General features: G+C 44.3%; 1 protein-coding gene and 1 long non-coding RNA gene across 3 annotated transcripts in view; one reads left to right on the top strand and one right to left on the bottom strand.

The window, feature by feature from the left end:
• The window catches only part of LOC129701830 (uncharacterized), a 91,901-nt gene that overhangs the window by 23,512 nt on the left and 48,020 nt on the right, over nucleotides 1–20,369 (top strand). For both annotated transcript variants that reach the window (XR_008724273.1, XM_055643300.1), the window contains exons 6-8: nucleotides 3,341–3,413; nucleotides 13,116–13,533; nucleotides 16,835–16,949. Coding sequence is in view for 1 of the 2 variants with exons in the window: in XM_055643300.1 (XP_055499275.1) it covers nucleotides 3,341–3,413; nucleotides 13,116–13,533; nucleotides 16,835–16,949 (606 nt within the window). In the remaining variant the exon portion in view is untranslated. The remainder of the gene's footprint in view (nucleotides 1–3,340; nucleotides 3,414–13,115; nucleotides 13,534–16,834; nucleotides 16,950–20,369) is intronic.
• LOC129701831 (uncharacterized) overlaps nucleotides 3,409–20,369 on the bottom strand; it is a 58,027-nt gene continuing 41,066 nt past the window's right edge. The window contains exon 2 of the long non-coding RNA XR_008724274.1: nucleotides 3,409–3,677. This is a non-coding gene — a long non-coding RNA (uncharacterized LOC129701831). The remainder of the gene's footprint in view (nucleotides 3,678–20,369) is intronic.

Here is a 20,369-nt window from a genome sequence, read left to right as displayed (position 1 = left end):
CTACCCAATCTATTCCTCTCATGATTTTATACACTTCTATAAGATCACCCCTCATCCCCCTGTTCTCCAAGGAATAGAGACTCAGTCCATTCTCTGTAGCTCACACCCTCTAGTCCTGTCAACATCCTCGTAAATCTTCACTGAATTATTTCAAGCTTGACAATGTCTTTCCTACAACATGGTACCCAGAACTGAACACAATACTCTAAATCCGGTCTCACCAATGTGTTATACAAGATGATAAGGGGAAAATGTTTAGTGCTAAGTAAAGCTAGCAAAGTCCGTTTAAGGGTATTCCGAGGGTCACCAAATGAGGTAGGTGGTAGAGATAGTAGCTCAGCACTGCTCTCTGGTTGTGGTAGGATGATTCAGTTGCCTGATAACAGCTGGGAAGAAATTGTCCCTGAATCTGGAGAGGTGTGAGGTGTGAGTTTTCACACTTCTGTACCTTTTGCCTGATGTAGTATCACTATACATAAACACTTAGATACACGTGTAGGAAGGAACTGCAGATGCTGGTTGAAATCGAAGACTTGGATACATATTAGATAAACATCTCAGGTACAGTACAAGTGTATAGCAGTAGTGTGCTGAGAGTGTACAGAGCAGGCACGTGTCGTCAGGGTAGGCAAGGTCCTGACTAAAATTAGAAAAAGGTAATTATTAAATATAAACAGTAAAGATTTCCAAGGTAGACAAAAATGCTGGAAAAACTCAGCGGGTGAGGCAGCATCTGTGGAAATAGAAATAGGCGACGTTTCGGGCAGACAGACCCTTCAGACAGAAGAAGGGTCTCGACCCGAAACGTTGTCCATTTCCTTTGCTCCATAGATGCGCATGCCCACAGGAGAGGAGACCAATCTACGCATGCGCTGTTTTTTAAAAATCTTTTCAAAGTCGACGGCTGCCTACAGGACCGATCTGCGCATGCGTGGTTTTACGTTTTTCTACGCATGCACGTTTTTTTTTACAATTTTTAAAGGTCGACTGACTACCCAGTGCCTACCCTGAGTAAATCACTTACGGCATGTGCCTGGTCACTAGTTTGTCGCCATTTCCGAGCCCCAGTTATCGTAAGTGCAGGGATCCCTGATCTGACCGTGACGGTCTATTGTCCTGGAGGCGTTGCAGGGTCAGCTTGGCCATGTGTAGTCATGGTGTCCTCCACCGCTGCAGGCCGCGTCTCGATCAATGTGATGTGATCAAAATAAAACACTGTTGTATTGAATCATTGGATTTTTATAGCACCAGCAGTTGGACCTCTTGGGAATAATTTTCTCTTTTTAGAAGTCTCGTACAGTTAATACGGTCGGTTTGGTTGGAATAGACTCCATGTGGTTTTCTGCAGATATGTTTCACCGATGATTGCACATTTATCTAAGCCTCTTTTATTAAACAAAAGCATGGCATTTATCTCAGTGGGGAAGGTCTACAGACTAAGTACTATGGACCATAATAGATGCACAGTTCAGATTACATTATTATAACATGCAAAAATAATATAATACTCCCACAGACTGCAGATACACAAACACCCATTCATAGTTTAACTGCTGAGGTAGTGACACAAATATCAAGAAAGCTTGTGAAGATAGACTCCAAGGGATGGAGTAACTCAACGGGTCAGGCGGCATCTCTGGAGAAAAAGGGCGGGTGATGTTTCAGGTCAGAGCCCTGAAGAGGGTCTTGTGTCTGAAGAAGGGTCCCAACCCAAAATGTCACCCATCCTTTTTCTCCAGAGATGCTGCCTGACCCGCCGAGTTACACCAGCACTTTGTGTCCATCTTCAGTATAAACCAGCAACGGCAGTTCCTTTAGACTCAAGAAAGTTTCCAGCAGGCCAGTGAGATGGCTCATTGAAAGGCCCGGCATTAAGTCAAGGGTGAGTCAATGGCCTATTTCTGTGCTGTAGCATTCTTTGATTCAGCCAGGCATATTTTTGGCAAGTTTAAAGAATATTTTATGATTGATTAAAAGATAAAAAAACTGTTTAGTGATCTCCCCACAAAGATTTTGATATAACCATATAACAATCACAGCACGGAAACAAGCCATCTCGGCCCTACAAGTCCGTGCCGAACAAATTTTTTTTCCCCTTAGTCCCACCTGCCTGCACTCATACCATAACCCTCCATTCCCTTCTCATCCATATGCCTATCCAATTTATTTTTAAATGATACCAATGAACCTGCCTCCACCACTTCCACTGGGAGCTCATTCCACACCGCTACCACTCTCTGCGTAAAGAAGTTCCCCCTCATATTACCCCTAAACCTCTGTCCCTTAATTCTGAAGTCATGTCCTCTTGTTTGAATCTTCCCCATTCTCAAAGGGAAAAGCTTGTCCACATCAACTCTGTCTATCCCTCTCATCATTTTAAAGACCTCTATCAGGTCCCCCCTTAACCTTCTGCGCTCCAGAGAATAAAGACCTAACTTATTCAACCTATCTCTGTAACTTAGTTGTTGAAACGCAGGCAACATTCTAGTAAATCTCCTCTGTACTCTCTCTATTTTGTTGACATCCTTCCTATAATTGGGCGACCAAAATTGTACACCATACTCCAGATTTGGTCTCACCAATGCCTTGTACAATGTTAACATTACATCCCAGCTCCTATACTCAATGCTCTGATTTATAAAGGCTAGCATACCAAAAGCTTTCTTTACCACCCTATCTATATGAGATTCCACCTTCAAGGAACTATGCACGGTTATACCCAGATCCCTCTGTTCAACTGCATTCTTCAATTCCCTACCATTTACCATGTACGTCCTATTTTGATTTGTCCTGCCAAGGTGTAGCACCTCACATTTATCAGCATTAAACTCCATCTGCCATCTTTCAGCCCATTTTTCCAAATGGCCTAAATCACTCTGTAGACTTTGGAAATCCTCTTCATTATCCACAACACCCCCTATCTTGGTATCATTGAGAATTGCATGGACATCTTACAACCCAGCAGTAGCAATGTTGATTTCTATAATTTCAAGTAACTCCTGTATTCTCTTCTCCCACCATCTCCCAACCTGGTAGTCTTCAATGGTTCATATATACATTGAACCTTTCGAGCCAGCACAGCAATTCAAAGTGATCATGGCTGATTATCCACAAACAAAGTACCCCATTCCTGCCTTCTCCCCATGCCCCTTGATTCCACTTTGTTTCTATCACATGAATATATGAACGTACGATCATGTAGCAATAAACTAAACTAAATTAAAACCGTGTGATAATCTCCCATGTCAATAGAACACTAATGATTTATTTTATATATCGTTTGTTACCTGTTTGTGTCTGTGCTGGATAGACACTGATATATGTTCACAATTCATTACAGGTTCCATCTGAAGTTATGCCAAAGGCCTGGTACATATCAATGTTTAAAGATGATCACACTATACAAAAGGCAGGTAAATATCATTTTATTCTCTTTACATTTAGTATAAAAGTAATCTATAATCCATATATAGGGCGGCATGGTGGTGCAGTGGTAGAGTTGTTGGCGCACAGCGCCACAGACCCAGGTTCGATCCCGAATGCGGGTGCTGTCTGTACGGAGTTTGTATGTTCTCCCCGTGACCACGTGGGTTTTTTCAAGATCTTCGGTTTCCTCTCACACTCCAAAGACGTACAGGTTTGTAGGTTAATTGGCTTGGTATAAATGCAAATTGGTCCTACAAGACAAGACAAGACAAGACAAGAGAGTTTATTGTCATGTGTCCCAGATAGGACAATGACATCCTTGCTTTGCTTCAGCACAACAGAACATAGTAGGCATGAATACAGAACATGTCAGTGTGTCCATATACCATTATATACACACATCAATTAATAAGCAGATAAAGTGCAAATAAACAGATAATGGTCTATTAATGTTCAGAGATTTGTTTAGTGCCCTAGTGTGTGTAGGATAGTGTTAGTGTGCAGGGATCGCTGGTCGGTCTGGACTCGGTGGGCCGAAGGGCCTGTTTCTGTGCTGTATCTTTAAACTAAACTAAATAAGGGCCCCGACATGAAACGTCACCTAATCATGTTATCCAGAGATGCTGACTGACCTGCTCAGTTACATAGAAACATAGAAAATAGGTGCAGGAGTAGGCCATTCGGCCCTTCGAGCCTGCACCGCCATTCAATATGATCATAGCTGATCATCCACTCAGTATCCTGTACCTGCCTTCTCACCATACCCCCTGATCCCTTTAGCCACAAGGGCCACATTTAACTCCCTCTTAAATATAGCCAATGAGCTGGCCTCAACTACCTTCTGTGGCAGAGAATTCCAGAGATTCACCACTCTCTGTGTGAAAAATGTTTTTCTCATCTCGGTCCTAAAAGATTTCCCCATTATCCTTAAACTGTGACCCCTTGTCCTGGACTTCCCCAACATCGGGAACAATCTTCCTGCATCTAGCCTGTCCAATCCCTTAAGAATTTTGTACGTTTCTCTAAGATCCCCCCTCAATCTTCTAAATTCTAGTGAGTACAAGAGTCACTCCAGCACTTTGTGTAAACCAGCATATGCAGTTCCATGTGTCTCCATATAAATTCCAGATTTGGTAGATTTGGGAAAGGTCTCGTGCGTAAAACATAACCGTTTGAATGGTACTAAAGGAATGTTTATAGCCTTTCATTGGACACCTGTCCTCCCATGCATCTTATTGAATAAATCACTCTTTCAGGATAATAATTCTTTTCTATTTTATAGGAACATTTTAAAAATTGAAAAAAGCTTTTAAATTTAATAGGGGTATTAATGTAGGCCTACAATACTGCGTGTATTAAAGCGGCTGAAAGATGATATAAAAGAACAAAATGTTGTTTTTGTGCTCAGTCGGAATGTGCAGTCATACTTTCCGTTGCTGAACTCAATTCAAAAAGTAATCCTTCAGAATCTAAACATCACTCGGCTACAGCTCGTCTGTCGACCAACAGGAGCTGATCATTCTACCCCCTACGGCGCGGTGGCGCAGCGGTAGAGTTGCTGCCGCACAGCGCCACAGGCCCAGGTTCGATCCCGACTGCGGGTGCTGTCTGTACGGAGTTTGTACGTTCTCCCTGTGACCTGCGTGGGGTTTCTCCAAAATCTTCGGTTTCCTCCCACACTCCAAAGACGTGCATGATTGTAGGTTAATTGGCTTGGTATCAATGTAAATTGTCCCCAGTGTGTAGGATAGTGCTTCTTCTTCTTGCGTATGTGGCCCTTGTGGCTAAGGGGATCAGAGGGTATGGAGAGAAGGCAGGTACGGGATACTGAGTTGGATGATCAGTCATGATCATATTGAATGGCGGTGCAGGCTCGAAGGGCCGAATGGCCTACTCCTGCACCTAATTTCTATGTTTCTATCTATGTTTCTATCTATGGCGTACACAGCCTAGAGTTGTCGGACAACTTGTTCTATTTGAAGGTACACAAAAAAGCTGGAGAAACTGAGCGGGTGCAGAAGCATCTATGCAGCGAAGGAAATAGGCAACGTTTCGGGCCAAAACCCTTCTTCAGACTGATCGGGGGGGGGGGGGGGGGGGACAAGAAAGGAAAAAGGAGGAGGAGCCCGAAGGCTGGGGGATGGGAGGAGACAGCAGGGGGACTGAGGAAGGGGACGAGATAGCAAGGACTAACAAAATTGGGAGAATTCGATGTTCATGCCCTCAGGATGCAGACTCCCCAAGCGGAATATGAGGTGCTGTTCCTCCAATTTCCGGTGCTGCTCGCTGTGACCATAGAGGAGACCCAGGACAGAGAGGTCGGAGACGGAGTGGGAGGGGGAGTTGAAGTGCTGAGCCACCGGGAGGTCAGCTTGGTTATTGCGGACCGAGCGGAGGTGTTTGGCGAAACGATCGCCCAACCTCCGCTTGGTCTCACCGATATAGATCTGCTGACATCTAGTGTTCTATTTGATCTTATTTGATTGTGCACACCAGGTTGATTGCATTTGTCGAAACAGGGCGGACCACGAGAAGGTTGCAATCACCACCCCAATGGATAGTGCTTGTGTGCGGGGATCCCTAGTCAGTGTGCACGCCGTGGGCAGAAGGGCCTATTTCCGCGCTGTATCTCTAAACTGAAATACTAATTCAAACGCCAAATCTACCCTCACGTACTGCAATCGTTCTCTTTTTCTTGGACTTTCTCTCCGGCCCAACCCCTACATATGAGACCTCTGGAGTAAAGGTCGGCAATTTCACTCTTAGAGTCATAGAGTTATACAGAACGGAAACAGGCCCTTCAGTCCAATTTGCCTACACCGATCAACATGTCCCATTTACACTGGCTCCACCTGCCTGCGTTTGGCCCATATTCCTCTAAGCCTATCCTATCCATGTACCTGTCTAAATGGTTCTTAAACATTGTGATAGTACCTGCCTCAACTACCTCCTCTGGCAGTTTGTTCCATACACCCACCACCCTTTGTGTAACAAAGATACCCCTCTGGTTCCTATTAAATCTTTCCCCCTCATCTTAAACCCATGTCCTCTGGTTCTCGATTCACTTACTCTAGGCAAGAGACTCTGTGCATCTATTCTCCTCATGGTTTTATACACCTCTATAGGATCACCCTCATCGTCCTGCTCTGCAAGATTAGAATCCCAGCCCGCTGAACCTCTCTCTGCCTCTCGCTCAGGCCCTCGAATCTTGCAACATCCTCGTAAATCTTCTCTGCACCCTTTCCAGCTTGAGAACATCTTCCATATAACAAAGTGCCCAAGAAACTGAACACCATACTCTCAATGTGGCCTCACCAACATCGTATAAAACTGCAACACGACCTCCCAACTTCTAGATTCCTTTATCATCGTTACATATCTTTTATTCATTGTTCTTTATCTCTCTACATCATCGTCTATGTCTCTCGTTTCCCTTATCCCTAACCAGTCTGAAGAAGGGTCTCGACCCGAAACGTCACCCATTCCGTCTCAACAAAGATGCTGCCTGTCCCGCTGAGTTACTCCAGCATTTTGTGTCTATCTTCTAGATTCAATACTCTGACTGATGAACCTTTCTGCCATTTGATTGATTTGTATCCAGGTCGACCTCTGTGTCTTCTTCCTTCATGGAAGAACATTGAACATTTTTCATACAGAGAGTGGTGAATCTCTGGAACTCTCCGCCACAGAAGGTAGTTGAGGCCTGTTCATTGGCTATATTTAAGAGGGAGTTGGATGTGGCCCTTGTGGCTAAAGGGATCAGGGGGTATGGAGAGAAGGCAGGTGCAGGATACTGAGTTGGATGATCAGCCATGATCATATTGAATGGTGGTGCAGGCTCGAAGGGCAGAATGGCCTCTACTCCTGCACCTATTTTTCTATGTTTCTATGTCTGACATTTGAACTTAGTAACATACTTACCATTAATTGCCATTTGCAGAAACATGTTTAGCAATTCTTTCACCCATTGCATATAGATCTGATTCCTAACTTAATTCCTAAAAAATCCCACAAAGTGCTGGAGAAATTCAGCAGGTCGGGCAGCATCTGCGGCTGGAATGGACAGGCGACGTTTCGGGTTGGGACCCTTCTTCAGACCGATTGTTGTAGGGCGTGGGAAACCAATGAAGGGAGATGGGGGTGGGCCAAAGCCTGGCAAATGATAGGTGGAAACATGTGAGTGAAGTTGGATTGGCAGATTGATGGAGTAAGTGACAAAGAAGATAAGAGGGTGTTAGGTTAAGGAGGTGAGTCATATCCAGAGAGAGGAATATTGGTGAAATGCGGGATTAGTGGATGGGAAATGTGTGAATGGAGGAGGAAGGTGTTGTTAATTTGCTCAAATTCCAGCATCTACTGTTCCTACATCTTCAATCCTGAAAAGGCGACTTTGAAATACTAAACATTGTCCACTCAACTTGTACACCTGAACGATTCTCCTCGAAATGTACTCCTTACAACCTTAACCTTTCAAATGCCATCAAATAGCATCCAAGTTTGTGCATTTTCCATGCAGTTTTTTTTAAGATCATAAGATGTCCTTCCAAAATTGTATAGTATTGCCCGAGTGTATTGCACAGGACTCCTGCTGAAATGGAATCATGACTATGTGTGGTGTGATATTTTTCTACCTCAAACTAAAAGGCCCGTGTTCAGTTTGCCTTTGTATTATTTTCTGCACCTGACCCTTTTTAGCTTAGTTCAGAGATGCAACAGGCCCTTCGGCCCACCAAGTCCATGCCGACCATTGCTCACCCGTTCACACTAGTTCTATGCTATCCCATTAACTCATCCACTCCCTGCACACTAGGGGCGACTTGCAGAGGCCAATTAACCTACAAACTCATGCAGACACAGGGAGAACGTGCAAATTCCACACTGACAGCAGCCGAGGTCAGGATCGAACTTGGGTCTCTGGTGCTGTGAGGCATTTGAACTGAATCTTAATTGCTTATGTATGTGGCCACCTAAAGGGCCTGTCCCACTTAGGGGATTTTTCAGGTGACTGCCAGCGACTGTCACACACACACATCGCTTCCTTCACCAGGCCGTTATGCAGGCGGGGGACAGGGCAAGTGGGGGGAGTGCTGTCTGAGTGAAATTCACAAAGCCAACGTGATACAGACACGCACAGCGATGAACAGGAAGATTGGCACTGTAGTTAAGACGGCTAAAACACAGTGTCCCTCCTTTAAAGGGAGAGGGAGGAGAGAGAGTGGGAAGAAGGGGGGGAGAAGGAGTGGAGACAACTTTTAAGAAGCCAGAGATACACGGCTGTGAAGCTAGGCGGACATTTAACATTACCGGTCGGTTATCCTTGGTTCTGAAAACTACTGCTTACGTTTCCCAATGAGCCAATGAAATTCACTGGTCAGCACCGGCTACAACCTACGTGAACCTTTGTCCTCCCGGCGACCCACTAGGACCTCCTGGAGACCCACCCACGGTACGAGAATTCTCGCTACTCTCCATGGCATCTTCATTCCAGTCGCCGCTAATTTTTCAACATGTTGAAAAATTCTCGGCGACCCTAATGGGGCCGCGACTAGTTCCCAGAATGCAGGAACGCCTCACGACCATAGATACATAGATAGATACATAGAAAATAGGTGCAGGAGTGGGCCATTTGGCCCTTGGAGCCTGCACCGTCATTCAATATGATCATGGCTGATCATCCAACTCAGTATCCCGTACCTGCCTTCTCTCCATACCCCCTGATCCCATTAGCCACAAGGGCCACATCTAACTCCCTCTTAAATATAGTCAATGAATTGGCCTCAACTACCCTCAGTGGCAGAGAGTTCCAGAGAATCACCACTCTGTGTGAAAAATGTTTTTCTCATCTCGGTCTTAAAGGATTCCCCCCTTATCCTTAAGCTGTGACCCCTTGTCTTGGACTTCCCCAACATCAGGAACAATCTTCCTGCATCTAGCCTGTCCAACCCCTTAAGAATTTTGTAAGTTTGTATAAGATCCCTCCTCAATCTCCTAATTTCTAGCGAGTATAAGCCGAGTCTATCCAGTCTTTCTTCATATGAAAGTCCTGGCATCCCAGGAATCAGTCTGGTGAACCTTCTCTGCACTCCCTCTATGGCAATAATGTCTTTCCTCAGATTTGGAGACCAAAACTGTACGCAATACTCCAGGTGTGAAAACCATGAAGGCAACTCCCCGGCAACCACCTGCGAACATGTGTCGACCATGTGGCGAATGCATAGTCTCCTGCAGTCGCCTAAGTGGTGCAGGCCCATAAATCTCCATTCTTGCTATATCTGAACACAGGCTGAGCATTTGTAATAGATCCATTCTTCAGTTCGAGCCGCTCATAAACACAGTTCCTGTGCGTTATTTTCCCTGTCTGGTGGCTCCAATTACATCTTAGCAAAGCCATGCAAATCCAGAAACTGTGTATGTGACGAGGAAATACCTTCACTGTGTTGTTGAAAAATTATGAGCACAAGAAAGATAGCTGCAATTTTCCACTAGATCAGTAAACTAATAGTTAGGGTAAAAAGGAACAGTTTTCATTGAACTTCTAGTAACCCTTGCAACCCTCTCTCTCCGACCCTCCCCCACCCAACTTCAAACCCACTGCTAGCTTCAAAGTCATCTTGTTGAGCGTCATTGCAACTCGTTTTCACCAAGGCCTGTCTGCTTTATCATCGTTACTTTGTTACATATATTTCATGCATTCGTGCTATATCTCTCTAAATCATGGTCTATATCTCGTGTTTCTCTTTCCCCTGACTCTCAGTCTGAAGAAGGGTCTCGACTCGAAACATCACATATTCCTTCTCTCCAGAGATGCTGTCTGACCCGCTGAGTTACTCCAGCTTTTTGGTGCCTATCTTCGGTTTAATAGAATAGAATAGTTTCTTTATTGTCATTGTAACATGAGCCATGTACAACAAAATTTAAAAATGTCAGTCAGCCAGTCAGTGCACCATTCAAACATTTCTAAAAGCTAAAGATACATACAAGGTAAAATATTAAAAGATAAACAACTAAAATAAATATCACGAAAATAGCACACATAAACATCCAACCCTCCATCCTTCCCGCATCTGCAGTTCCTTCTTACACAGTTTTCATCTCGTGCTTGTTTTGGAAGATGTAATTGTTAAGTTCTGTATATCCAATGCTGCAAGAAAGACATGGAACTCACCAAGTCTATTCATGGAGGTTATTCAGTCATGACATTCTTGCCATAGAGGGAGTACAGAGAAGGTTCACCACACTGATTCCTGGGATGTCAGGACTTTCATATGAAGAAAAACTGGATAGACTCGGCTTGTACTCGCTAGAATTTAGAAGATTGAGGGGGGATCTTGTAGAAACTTACAAAATTCTTAAGGGGTTGGACAGGCTAGATGCAGGAAGATTGTTCCCGATGTTGGGGAAGTCCAGAACAAGGGGTCACAGTTTAAGGATAAGGGGGAAATCTTTTAGGACCGAGATGAGGAAAACATTTTTCACACAGAGAGTGGTGAATCCCTGGAATTCTCTGCCACAGAAGGTAGTTGAGGCCAGTTCATTGGCTATGTTTAAGAGGGAGTTAGATGTGGCCCTTATGGCTAAAGGGATCAGAGGGTATGGAGAGAAGGCAGGTAAAGGATACTGAGTTGGATGATCAGCCATGATCAGATTGAATGGCGGTGATGACTCGAAGGGCCGAATGGCCTACTCCTACACCTATTTTCTATGTTTCTATGAAGTCTGGAACAACTACTGTAGTTGTTGGTTGAAGACCTCATGCTCAAAGATCATCTGAAGCATTTCCCAGCTCGCTGGTTCACTTTAGCCATCAGCATTTGAGTAAAGGCTAAAAACTTTAATCAAAAACACTCCTTGTTTAGAGTTTAGTTTAGAGAGACAGGGTGGAAACAGGCCCTTCGGCACACCGAGTCCGTACCGACCAGCGATCCCCGCACACCAGCACTATCCTACACACATGAGGGACAATTTATATTCATACCAAGCCAATTAACTTACAAACTTGTACGTCTTTGGAGTGCGGGAGGAAACCGGAGCACCCGGAGAAAACCCACGCAGGTCACGGGGAGAACGTGCAAACTCCCTGCATACAGAACCGGTAGTCAAGATCGAACCCGGGCCTCTTGCGCTGTGAGGCAGTAGTTCTACCGCTGCGCCACCGTGCCGTCCTACAGTTCCCTGTTTGTTACTGAGATTGTGCCTGTGAATTCACCTGAGCTCATCCATCAACTGAAGTCCTGTGTCGGATCAGTTATTTCCTAATTAACCCTGTATGTTCTATACAGTTTTGCAGTTGTTTTCCGTCAGAATCATTCTAAAAATGTTCTGGGGGACAAAGTGAGCTTATTGCTCGCAAAGATGTTATTTTGTGGCCACATACTCTGTTGACTGGCGACATTAGAGCATAGAACAATGCAGTACAGGAACAGGCCCTTCAGCCCATCTTGTCTGGTACAAAATACCAAGACCAACTGGTTCTTGATTAGTGTTTAAGAAGGAACTGCAGATGCTGGAAAATCGAAGGTAGACATAAATGCTGGAGAAACTCAGCGGGTGCAGCAGCATCTATGAAGCGAAGGAAATAGGCAACGTTTCGGGTCAGTCTGAAGAAGGGTTTTGGCCTGAAACGTTACCTATTTCCTTCGATCCATAGATGCTGCTGCACCCGCTGAGTTTCTCCCGCACTTTTGTCTACCTTTGTACGGGATTAGTACGGGTGTCAGGGGTTACGGGGAGAAGGCAGGAGAATGAGGTTGAGATGGAAAGATAGTTCAGCCATGATTAAATAGGAGTAGATTTGATGGGCTGAATGGCCTAATTCTGCCCCTATAACTTATTAATTTGTGAATTGCAGATTTATGAATTTCTGCTTGCACATAATCCATATTTCGACATTCTCTGCACATGCATGTGCCCATATGAAAGTCTCTTAAATGCCACTATAGTGTCTGTTTCCACCACCACCCCTGGAGGCGCATTCCAGGCACTCACCCTCTATTTGAAAACACTTACCCCCCATATCTCCTTTAAACTTTGCCCCTCTCACCATAAAGCTCTACCATCTAGTGGTTGATAATTTCATCCGCACTTCTTTGGGATGTGTGGGGAAACCGGAGCACCTGGAGGAAACCCACGTGATCACAGTGAGAACATGCAAACTCCACACCGACAGCAACGGAGGTCACGATTGAACCCAGGTCTCTGGCGCTGCGAGGCAGCAGCTCTACCAGCTGCACCACTGTGACACCCCTAAATTGATTGACATACGCATATTAATTATCTACGAATAATAGCTTACTTTAAACTCAGCCTTAGTTCAAATCTTGCAAATTATCATTGGCTGTGAAACAATTAAAAATGAGGATAATTTGGGTTTCCCAACAATGTAACTCAAGTTGGTAACAGTGCAGATGTATATATGGCAGACCAGCAAGCAGTTTAACTCCACATAGACAGCACCTGAGGTCAGGATCGAACCTGCATCTCGGGCGCTATGAGGCAGCAGCTCTAGCGCTGTGAGGCAGCAGCTCTATCAGCTGAGCCACTGTGTGACCATTCTATTATGAACAGTGTTGCCGTGAGGGGGAGGGGTAAGAAATAATTTATTCGATAATTGTTTGCATTTTCCATTTTTGAAACCGTGGGACGATGAAACTACAGAGTCAGTTTGTTCAATTACTTTTTCTGTTTTGTAGATGATGATGGATGGTCTTCTAATACCGAGGCCAGGCTGGAACCTAACGCAACTAAACAGTCCTTTCCCATAGTTGTTACATCAAGGTTAACAGAACCATTTCCCTACAATTCAACAACCAAGGACAAGTGTACAATCAAAATGCCATTTCCGTCAGACCCACAGCGCAATTCTGATGATGAAATGCAAAACTGTAACACCCAGTCGCAGTGTCTACAGCCTAAATCTTCAGATGCCCAAAGAGGCCAAAATGGTTCCAATCCCTTATCAGCCCACTCTCTTGATAGTACGGGTTGGAATTGGAAAAACAATGCTCCTTCCAGCGATCGTCAGCATACAAGCTCCATGGAAATATTGTCTGGTTCGCTGACAGCAAAAGAACTTCATCCACATTTTTCGACTACAGCCAATCCAGAAAAGTAAGTTTCATATATCCTTCCATTGAATCATTAATTGGATAAGGGAATTTTGGTGTTAGAAACTGCTTGGGCTATTTAGGAAAGCCTAGTCTATTAGTTTAACTGCCTAGGTCTGAGCTCGCCAGAGCCAGGTGTGTAAGTCGCTGTAGAAAATAAACTCTTCTACATATATCAAAGTTCGCCACTATAAGGGTGTGTTGGTGAGGTAGACTCAAAGTGCTGGAGTAACTCAGTGGGTGAGGCAGCATCTCTGGAAGAAAGGGTCTGGGTGACGTTTTTGGGTCGGGACCCTTCTTCAGACTCTTTGAGAAAGGTCCTGACCTGAAATGTCACCTGTCTTTGAGTATGAAGGAGGGTCCCAACCCGAAACATCACCCATCCTTATTCTCCCGGGAAGCTGCCTGACCCGCTGAGTTACTCCAACAGTTTGTGTCTATCTAAGAAAAAACGTCAATTGACCCCAGTTTAAAGTTTGCTCTTCTGGGTTCAGCGTTTCTCCCAAATGTTTGCGCCTGGCATGCTGATGTTTCATTGTTTACGAAACTTTTTTAGGTATATAAATGTATCAGCATTAGAATAGGAACCACAAGAGCAGGGTGACAAGGGATGTATGTGGTGAAAAAGCAGGAACATAGAAACAGAAACATAGAAATTAGGTGCAGGAGTAGGCCATTCGGCCCTTCGAGCCTGCACCGCCATTCAATATGATCATGGCTGATCATCCAACTCAGTATCCCGTACCTGCCTTCTCTCCATACCCTCTGATCCCCTTAGCCACAAGGGCTACATCTAACTCCCTCTTAAATATAGCCAATGAACTGGCCTCGACTACCCTCTGTGGCAGACAGTTCCAGAAATTCACCACTCTCTGTGTGAAAAAAGTTCTTCTCATCTCAGTTTTAAAGGATTTCCCCCTTATCCTTAAGCTGTGACCCCTTGTCCTGGACTTCCCCAACATCGGGAGCAATCTTCCTGCATCTAGCCTGTCCAACCCCTTAAGAATTTTGTAAGTTTCTATAAAATCCCCTCTCAGTCTCCTAAATTCTAGAGAGTATAAACCAAGTCTATCCAGTCTTTCTTCATAAGACAGTCCTGACATCCCAGGAATCAGTCTGGTGAACCTTCTCTGCACTCCCTCTATGGCAAGAATGTCCTTCCTCACGAGGTACTGATTTTGGATGTAGACAAAAATGCTGGAGAAACTCAGCGGGTGAGGCAGCATCTATGGAGCGAAGGAAATAGGCAACGTTTCGGGCTGAAACCCTTCTTCATATAGCCAAGATCATATTGAATGGCGGTGCTGGCTTGAAGGGCCGAATGGCCTACTCCTGCACCTATTTTTCTCTGTTTCTATGTTTCTATGACTCATTTCCCCTTTTACAGTTTGATGTAGCGGCAAGCCTCTACTTATAGGAAAGTGTGTCATTCTGCAGATGCCGGTCCACATGCAGAGCATAATTCTGATTGTTGTGCCTGCTGTGTTCTGCAAAGAACTGGCTTGGCCAGCTTTTGAAAGAGTAAACGGTCATGGGTGGGGAAGATTGTGACCTTTTCTGCGCTGCTGAACATGGCAGCTAAACAGTGTTTGTTTGGATCTGCTGACGTTTCTTCATTTCAAATCACCAGGGGCGTACCATGGCAAATGCACAGAGGTTTTAGTGGGGATCTTCTACAATAGCTGAGTTGGACACAGTAGAAGCAAGGAACTGCCAACGCTGGTTTACATAAGAAGACACAAAGTGCTGGAGTAACTCAGCTGGACAGGCAGTATCTCTGGAGAACATGGATATGTGATGTTTCAGGTCGGGACCCTTCTTCAGACTGAGTTGAGTTTAGTTTATTGTCACGTGTATAGTGAAAAGCTTTTGTTGCGTGTTAACCATTCAGTGGAAAGACAATACATGATTACAATCGAGCCATTTACAGTGTATAGATAAATAGATAAGTGGTAAGGGAATAACGTTTAGTGCAAGGTAAAGCCAGCAGCGTCTGATCAAGGATAGTCCCAAGGGTCTCAGTATGATCTGTATGAAGAAGGGTCCAAACCTGGAAAATCGCCTATCCACGTTCTCCTAAGATGCTGCCTGACCCGCTGAGTTACTCCAGCACTCTGTGTCTACTCTTAGACAGAATAGTGTTAGACAACTCTGCTCCAGAGGGACCACTGCAACAACCAGGTTCAGGAATTGCTACTTCCCCACAGCCATCAGGCTATTAAACCTGGCTCGGACAAAACTCTGATTATTAATAACCCATTATCTGTTATTTGCACTTGATCAGTTTATGTATTCATGTGGGTATATATTTATATTATGGTATATGGACACACTGATCTGTTTTGTAGTCAATGCCTACTATGTTCTGTGTGCTGAAGCAAAGCAAGAATTTCATTGTCTTATCAGGGACACATGACAATAAACTCACTTGAACTTGAACAATCTCGGGTCCTTCCACTGCTGGACATTGAGGGACAGAGTTTGATGGGGACACCCCTCAGACAAGGGAAGATGTGTCACTCTAGGGGCCACAAGAGTGGCAAGGTACTTGGTTTAAAGATAGCTGCGAACATACTGAATGTGACATTAATGAATGGATATACACTGAGAATGTCAGAAGAGTTTGTGTCCTTGTTTTGTATATATTTTTTATTCTGAATAAAGTTTACTTTTGGAAATAAAAAAAGTGGAAGCTGATACAATTATGACTTTTAAAAGACATTTCGATAGATATGTCGAAGGAGGAATAGCTTCTTCCTCTCTGCTATTGTGTTTCTGTGCAGTCGTTCGAGAAACTGGGGTACTGTTCGATTCACCTCTACCCCATTGTGGACATTGGACCTAGTCTACAGAACTGATACACTACAATGCTGAGAACTATATTCTGCACTCTGTATCTTCCCCTTTGCTCTCTCTATTGTACTTGGGTTTGGCTTGAGTGTATTTACATATAGTATTATCGCATCTGTTTGGACAGCATGCAAAATAAAGTTTTTAATATACTTTAGTTACCATGACAATAACAAACCAAAACTGAGGAAGGCTTTCGAGGACTATGGATCAAATGCAGGCAAATGGGACGAGCCCCATATTCAAACATGGTCGGCATGGACATGTTGGGCCGAAGGGCCTGTATCTGTGCTGTACTGGTCTATGATTCTATAAAGCCACACTGAGCTCACTAAGACGCTCTCTGTTCTAAAGTGTATCTGAATTACAATTGTGCAAAGTGCATTTAGGAGTTGGAAAAAAATAATGCAAACCAAGTAATTGCCAATAATTGTATTTGAATGTTTTTTACTCAGGAATGACTGGGCGCCTCACATGGGAAACATCGATACCTCCAGCGGTCACGCTGAAGCAGGGAATGTGCGTGTTTATGAGGGTGGAAAGTCATCTGTTTCACATCATAGTTGCCAAGTAAGTGTTCCAACAGTAGTGAGCGCAAGCATTCACCTGCTGTGAAGCAGAGGCTACATGGAATAAAACTGATACACAGAAATAAAATCCCTCAAGGACCTCGAAAGATATTCTTGCCATAGAGGGAGTACAGAGAAGGTTCACCAGACTGATTCCAGGGATGTCAGGACTTTCATATGAAGAAAGACTGGATAGACTCGGCTTGTACTATATTAATGATTTGGATGAGGGAATTGAATGCAACATCTCCAAGTTTGCGGATGACACGTAGCTGGGGGGTAGTGTTAGCTGTGAGGAGGATGCTAGGAGGCTGCAAGGTGACTTGGATAGGCTGGGTGAGTGGGCAAATGCATGGCAGATGCAGTATAATGTGAGGTTATCCACTTTGGTAGCAAAAACAGGAAAGTAGATTATTATCTGAATGGTGGCCGATTAGGAAAGGAGGAGATGCAACGAGACCTGGGTGTCATGGTACACCAATCATTAAAAGTAGGCATGCAGGTGCAGCAGGCAGTGAAGAAGGCGAATGGTATGTTAGCATTCATAGCAAAAGGATTTGAGTATAGGAGCAGGGAGGTTCTACTGCAGTTGTACAGGGTCTTGGTGAGACCGCACCTGGAGTATTGCGTACAGTTTTGGTCTCCTAATCTGAGGAGGAAAGACATTCTTGCCATAGAGGGAGTACAGAGAAGGTTCACCAGACTGATTCCTGGGATGTCAGGACTTTCATATGAAGAAAGACTGGATAGACTCGGTTTGTACTCGCTAGAATTTTGAAGATTGAGGGGGGATCTTATAGAAACTTACAAAATTCTTAAGGGGTTGGACAGGCTACATGCAGGAAGATTGTTCCCGATGTTGCGGAAGTCCAGAACAAGGGGTCATAGTTTAAGGATAAGGGGGAAATCTTTTAGAACCGAGATGAGGAAAACATTTTTCACACAGAGAGTGGTGAATCTCTGGAATTCTCTGCCGCAGAAGGTAGTTGAGGCCAATTTATTGGCTATATTTAAGAGGGAGCTAGATATGGCCCTTGTGGCTAAAGGGATCAGGGGGTATGGAGAGAAGGCAGGAACAGGATACTGAGTTTGATGATCAGCCATGATCATATTGAATGGCGGTGCAGGCTCGAAGGGCCGAATGGCCTACTCCTGCACCTATTGTCTATGTTTCTATGTACTCGCTAGAATTTAGCAGATTGAGGGGGGATCTTATAGAAACTTACAAAATTCTTAAGGGGTTGGACAGACTAGATGCAGGAAGATTGTTCCCGATGTTGGAGAAATCCAGAACAAGGGGTCACAGTTTAAGGATAAGGGGGAAATCTTTTAGGACCGAGATGAGAAAAACATTTTTCACAGAGAGTGGTGAATCTCTGGAATTCTCTGCACATAAGGCAGTTGAGGTACAGGATTCTGAGTTGGATGATCAGCCATGATCATATTGAATGGCGGTGCAGGCTCGAAGGGCCGAATGGCCTACTCCTATTTTCTATGTTTCTACATTTCAAGAAGTTTGGTTTACTTCAGTTTAGTTTAGTTTTAGGTTTAGTTTAGTTTAGTTTAGTGAGATAATGCCAAAATACTTGTCACTTATTAATGCATCATTTAAAAATATGTATCAAAACAAAACAATTGATTAAGCTTTGCAAGTACGGTGGTCAATTCTACCTGGGTCAAGCCGGTGTTAATAGATCTCAAAATATAGAAACATTCAATTGCATAGGTATGCTGAGTCCTTGCCAAACTCTTGAAAGCTTGTATCTGAACTTGGAATGCAGAAGCACCATCTTCTGGTGCCTTGTGGTACCTCTGAGAGGAAGGGTGGAGATACCTGAGTAAATGAGACCACACAGAAATACTTGCTATAAAAAAGAACTGCAGGTGCTTGTTTATGTTTACACGTCTGTCCGTGTTCATGTTCATAGGAGCAGAATTAGGCCACTCGGGCCATCAAGTCTGCTCCGCCATTCAATCATCTCTCCATCCTAACCCCATTCCCACGTCCCTCCCCATAATCCCTGACACCCGTACAAATCAAGGATCTATCTCTGCCTTCAAAAATATCCATTGACTTGGCCTCCACAGCCTTCGGTGGCAAAGAATTCCACACATTCACCACCATCTGACTGTTGTGTTTCTGTAAGAAAATAATTTCATTGTTCCCTTTTGGGACATATGACAATAAAACACTCTTGTCTCTTGAAGATAGACACTAAATGCTGGAGTAACTCAACGGGTCAGGCAGCATCTCTGGAGAGAATGGCCAGTTTATATATTGGGCTATTTAGGAAAATCTAGTTTGTTAGTTTAACAAACATGATCGGAGCGCTCCAGGGTCAGGTGTGCAAGTGCCTATAGAAAAGATACAAATTACCACCACTCTGGTACATATATATAAGTTCCACACCATAAAGGTGTGTTAGTGAGGTGGACACAAAGTGCTGGAGTAACTCAATGGGTCAGGCAATATCCCTGGAGAAAATGGTCACGATGGGCCGAAGGGCCCGTTTTCATGCTGCATCTCTAAACTAGGCTATTAAGTTAAGTGCTGGATTGTATTATAAACTCACTAATTTCCTGTACTAATGTCAGTCTACCTGCATTCTCTGCAGAAGGAGATGAATCAGTATCTCCATAGAGACTGGCAGCTATCCATTACCTTGCCTGGTCCTTAGGTTTAAATAAGAGACTTCTTCAGACAAAACAATTTATTAAACTCTGCTTCCACGGTGGTCAATTAGTTTAGTTTAGTTTATAGATACAGCGCGGAAAAAGGCCCTTCAAGGAATGGGTGACGTTTCGGGTCGAGGCCCTCCTTCAGACTCATCAATCTCCATTTCCATCAATTTATACCAAATATGATAAATCAACATTGTGATCAACAAAATCAGTTTAGGTTAGTTTAGCGATACAGCGCAGAAACAGGCCCTTGGGCCCACGGTGTGTGCAGACCAGCCAGCGTTCCCCGCATATTAACACTGTCCCACACTTGGGACAATTTTTACACTTACACCAAGCCAATTAACATATAAACCTGTACGTCTTTGGAGTGTGGGAGGAAACCGAAGATCTCGGAGAAAACCCTCGCAGGTCACGGGGTGAACGTACAGATAAGCACCCGTCGTCGGGATCGAACCCGGGTCACTGGGGCTGTAAACGCTGCAAGGCAGCAACTCTACCGCTGAGCCACTGTGCTGCCCCCCCCACCTGGTAAAACCCAGTGGTAATGGATCTTGAAATAGGAATGTGGATTGACCACTCTTTCAGCATTGCCTCTACTCCTGCAGTTACTTTAGTAGGCTCTAGTGCTTGCCTGCTTTTGGAGACTTGCCACTCCTAATATGCAAAAATGTACCCAGGATCCGGTTCGCAGTCAGACTCGGTCACAGTGCCTGGTGCACACAGTCTCCCTGCCCCG

This window comes from Leucoraja erinacea, chromosome 11 (assembly GCF_028641065.1).
Source record: "Leucoraja erinacea ecotype New England chromosome 11, Leri_hhj_1, whole genome shotgun sequence".
NCBI lineage: Eukaryota > Metazoa > Chordata > Chondrichthyes > Rajiformes > Rajidae > Leucoraja > Leucoraja erinaceus.
The sequence above is the reverse complement of the archived record's forward strand: the minus strand, read 5'-3'. Positions and strand labels throughout refer to the sequence as shown.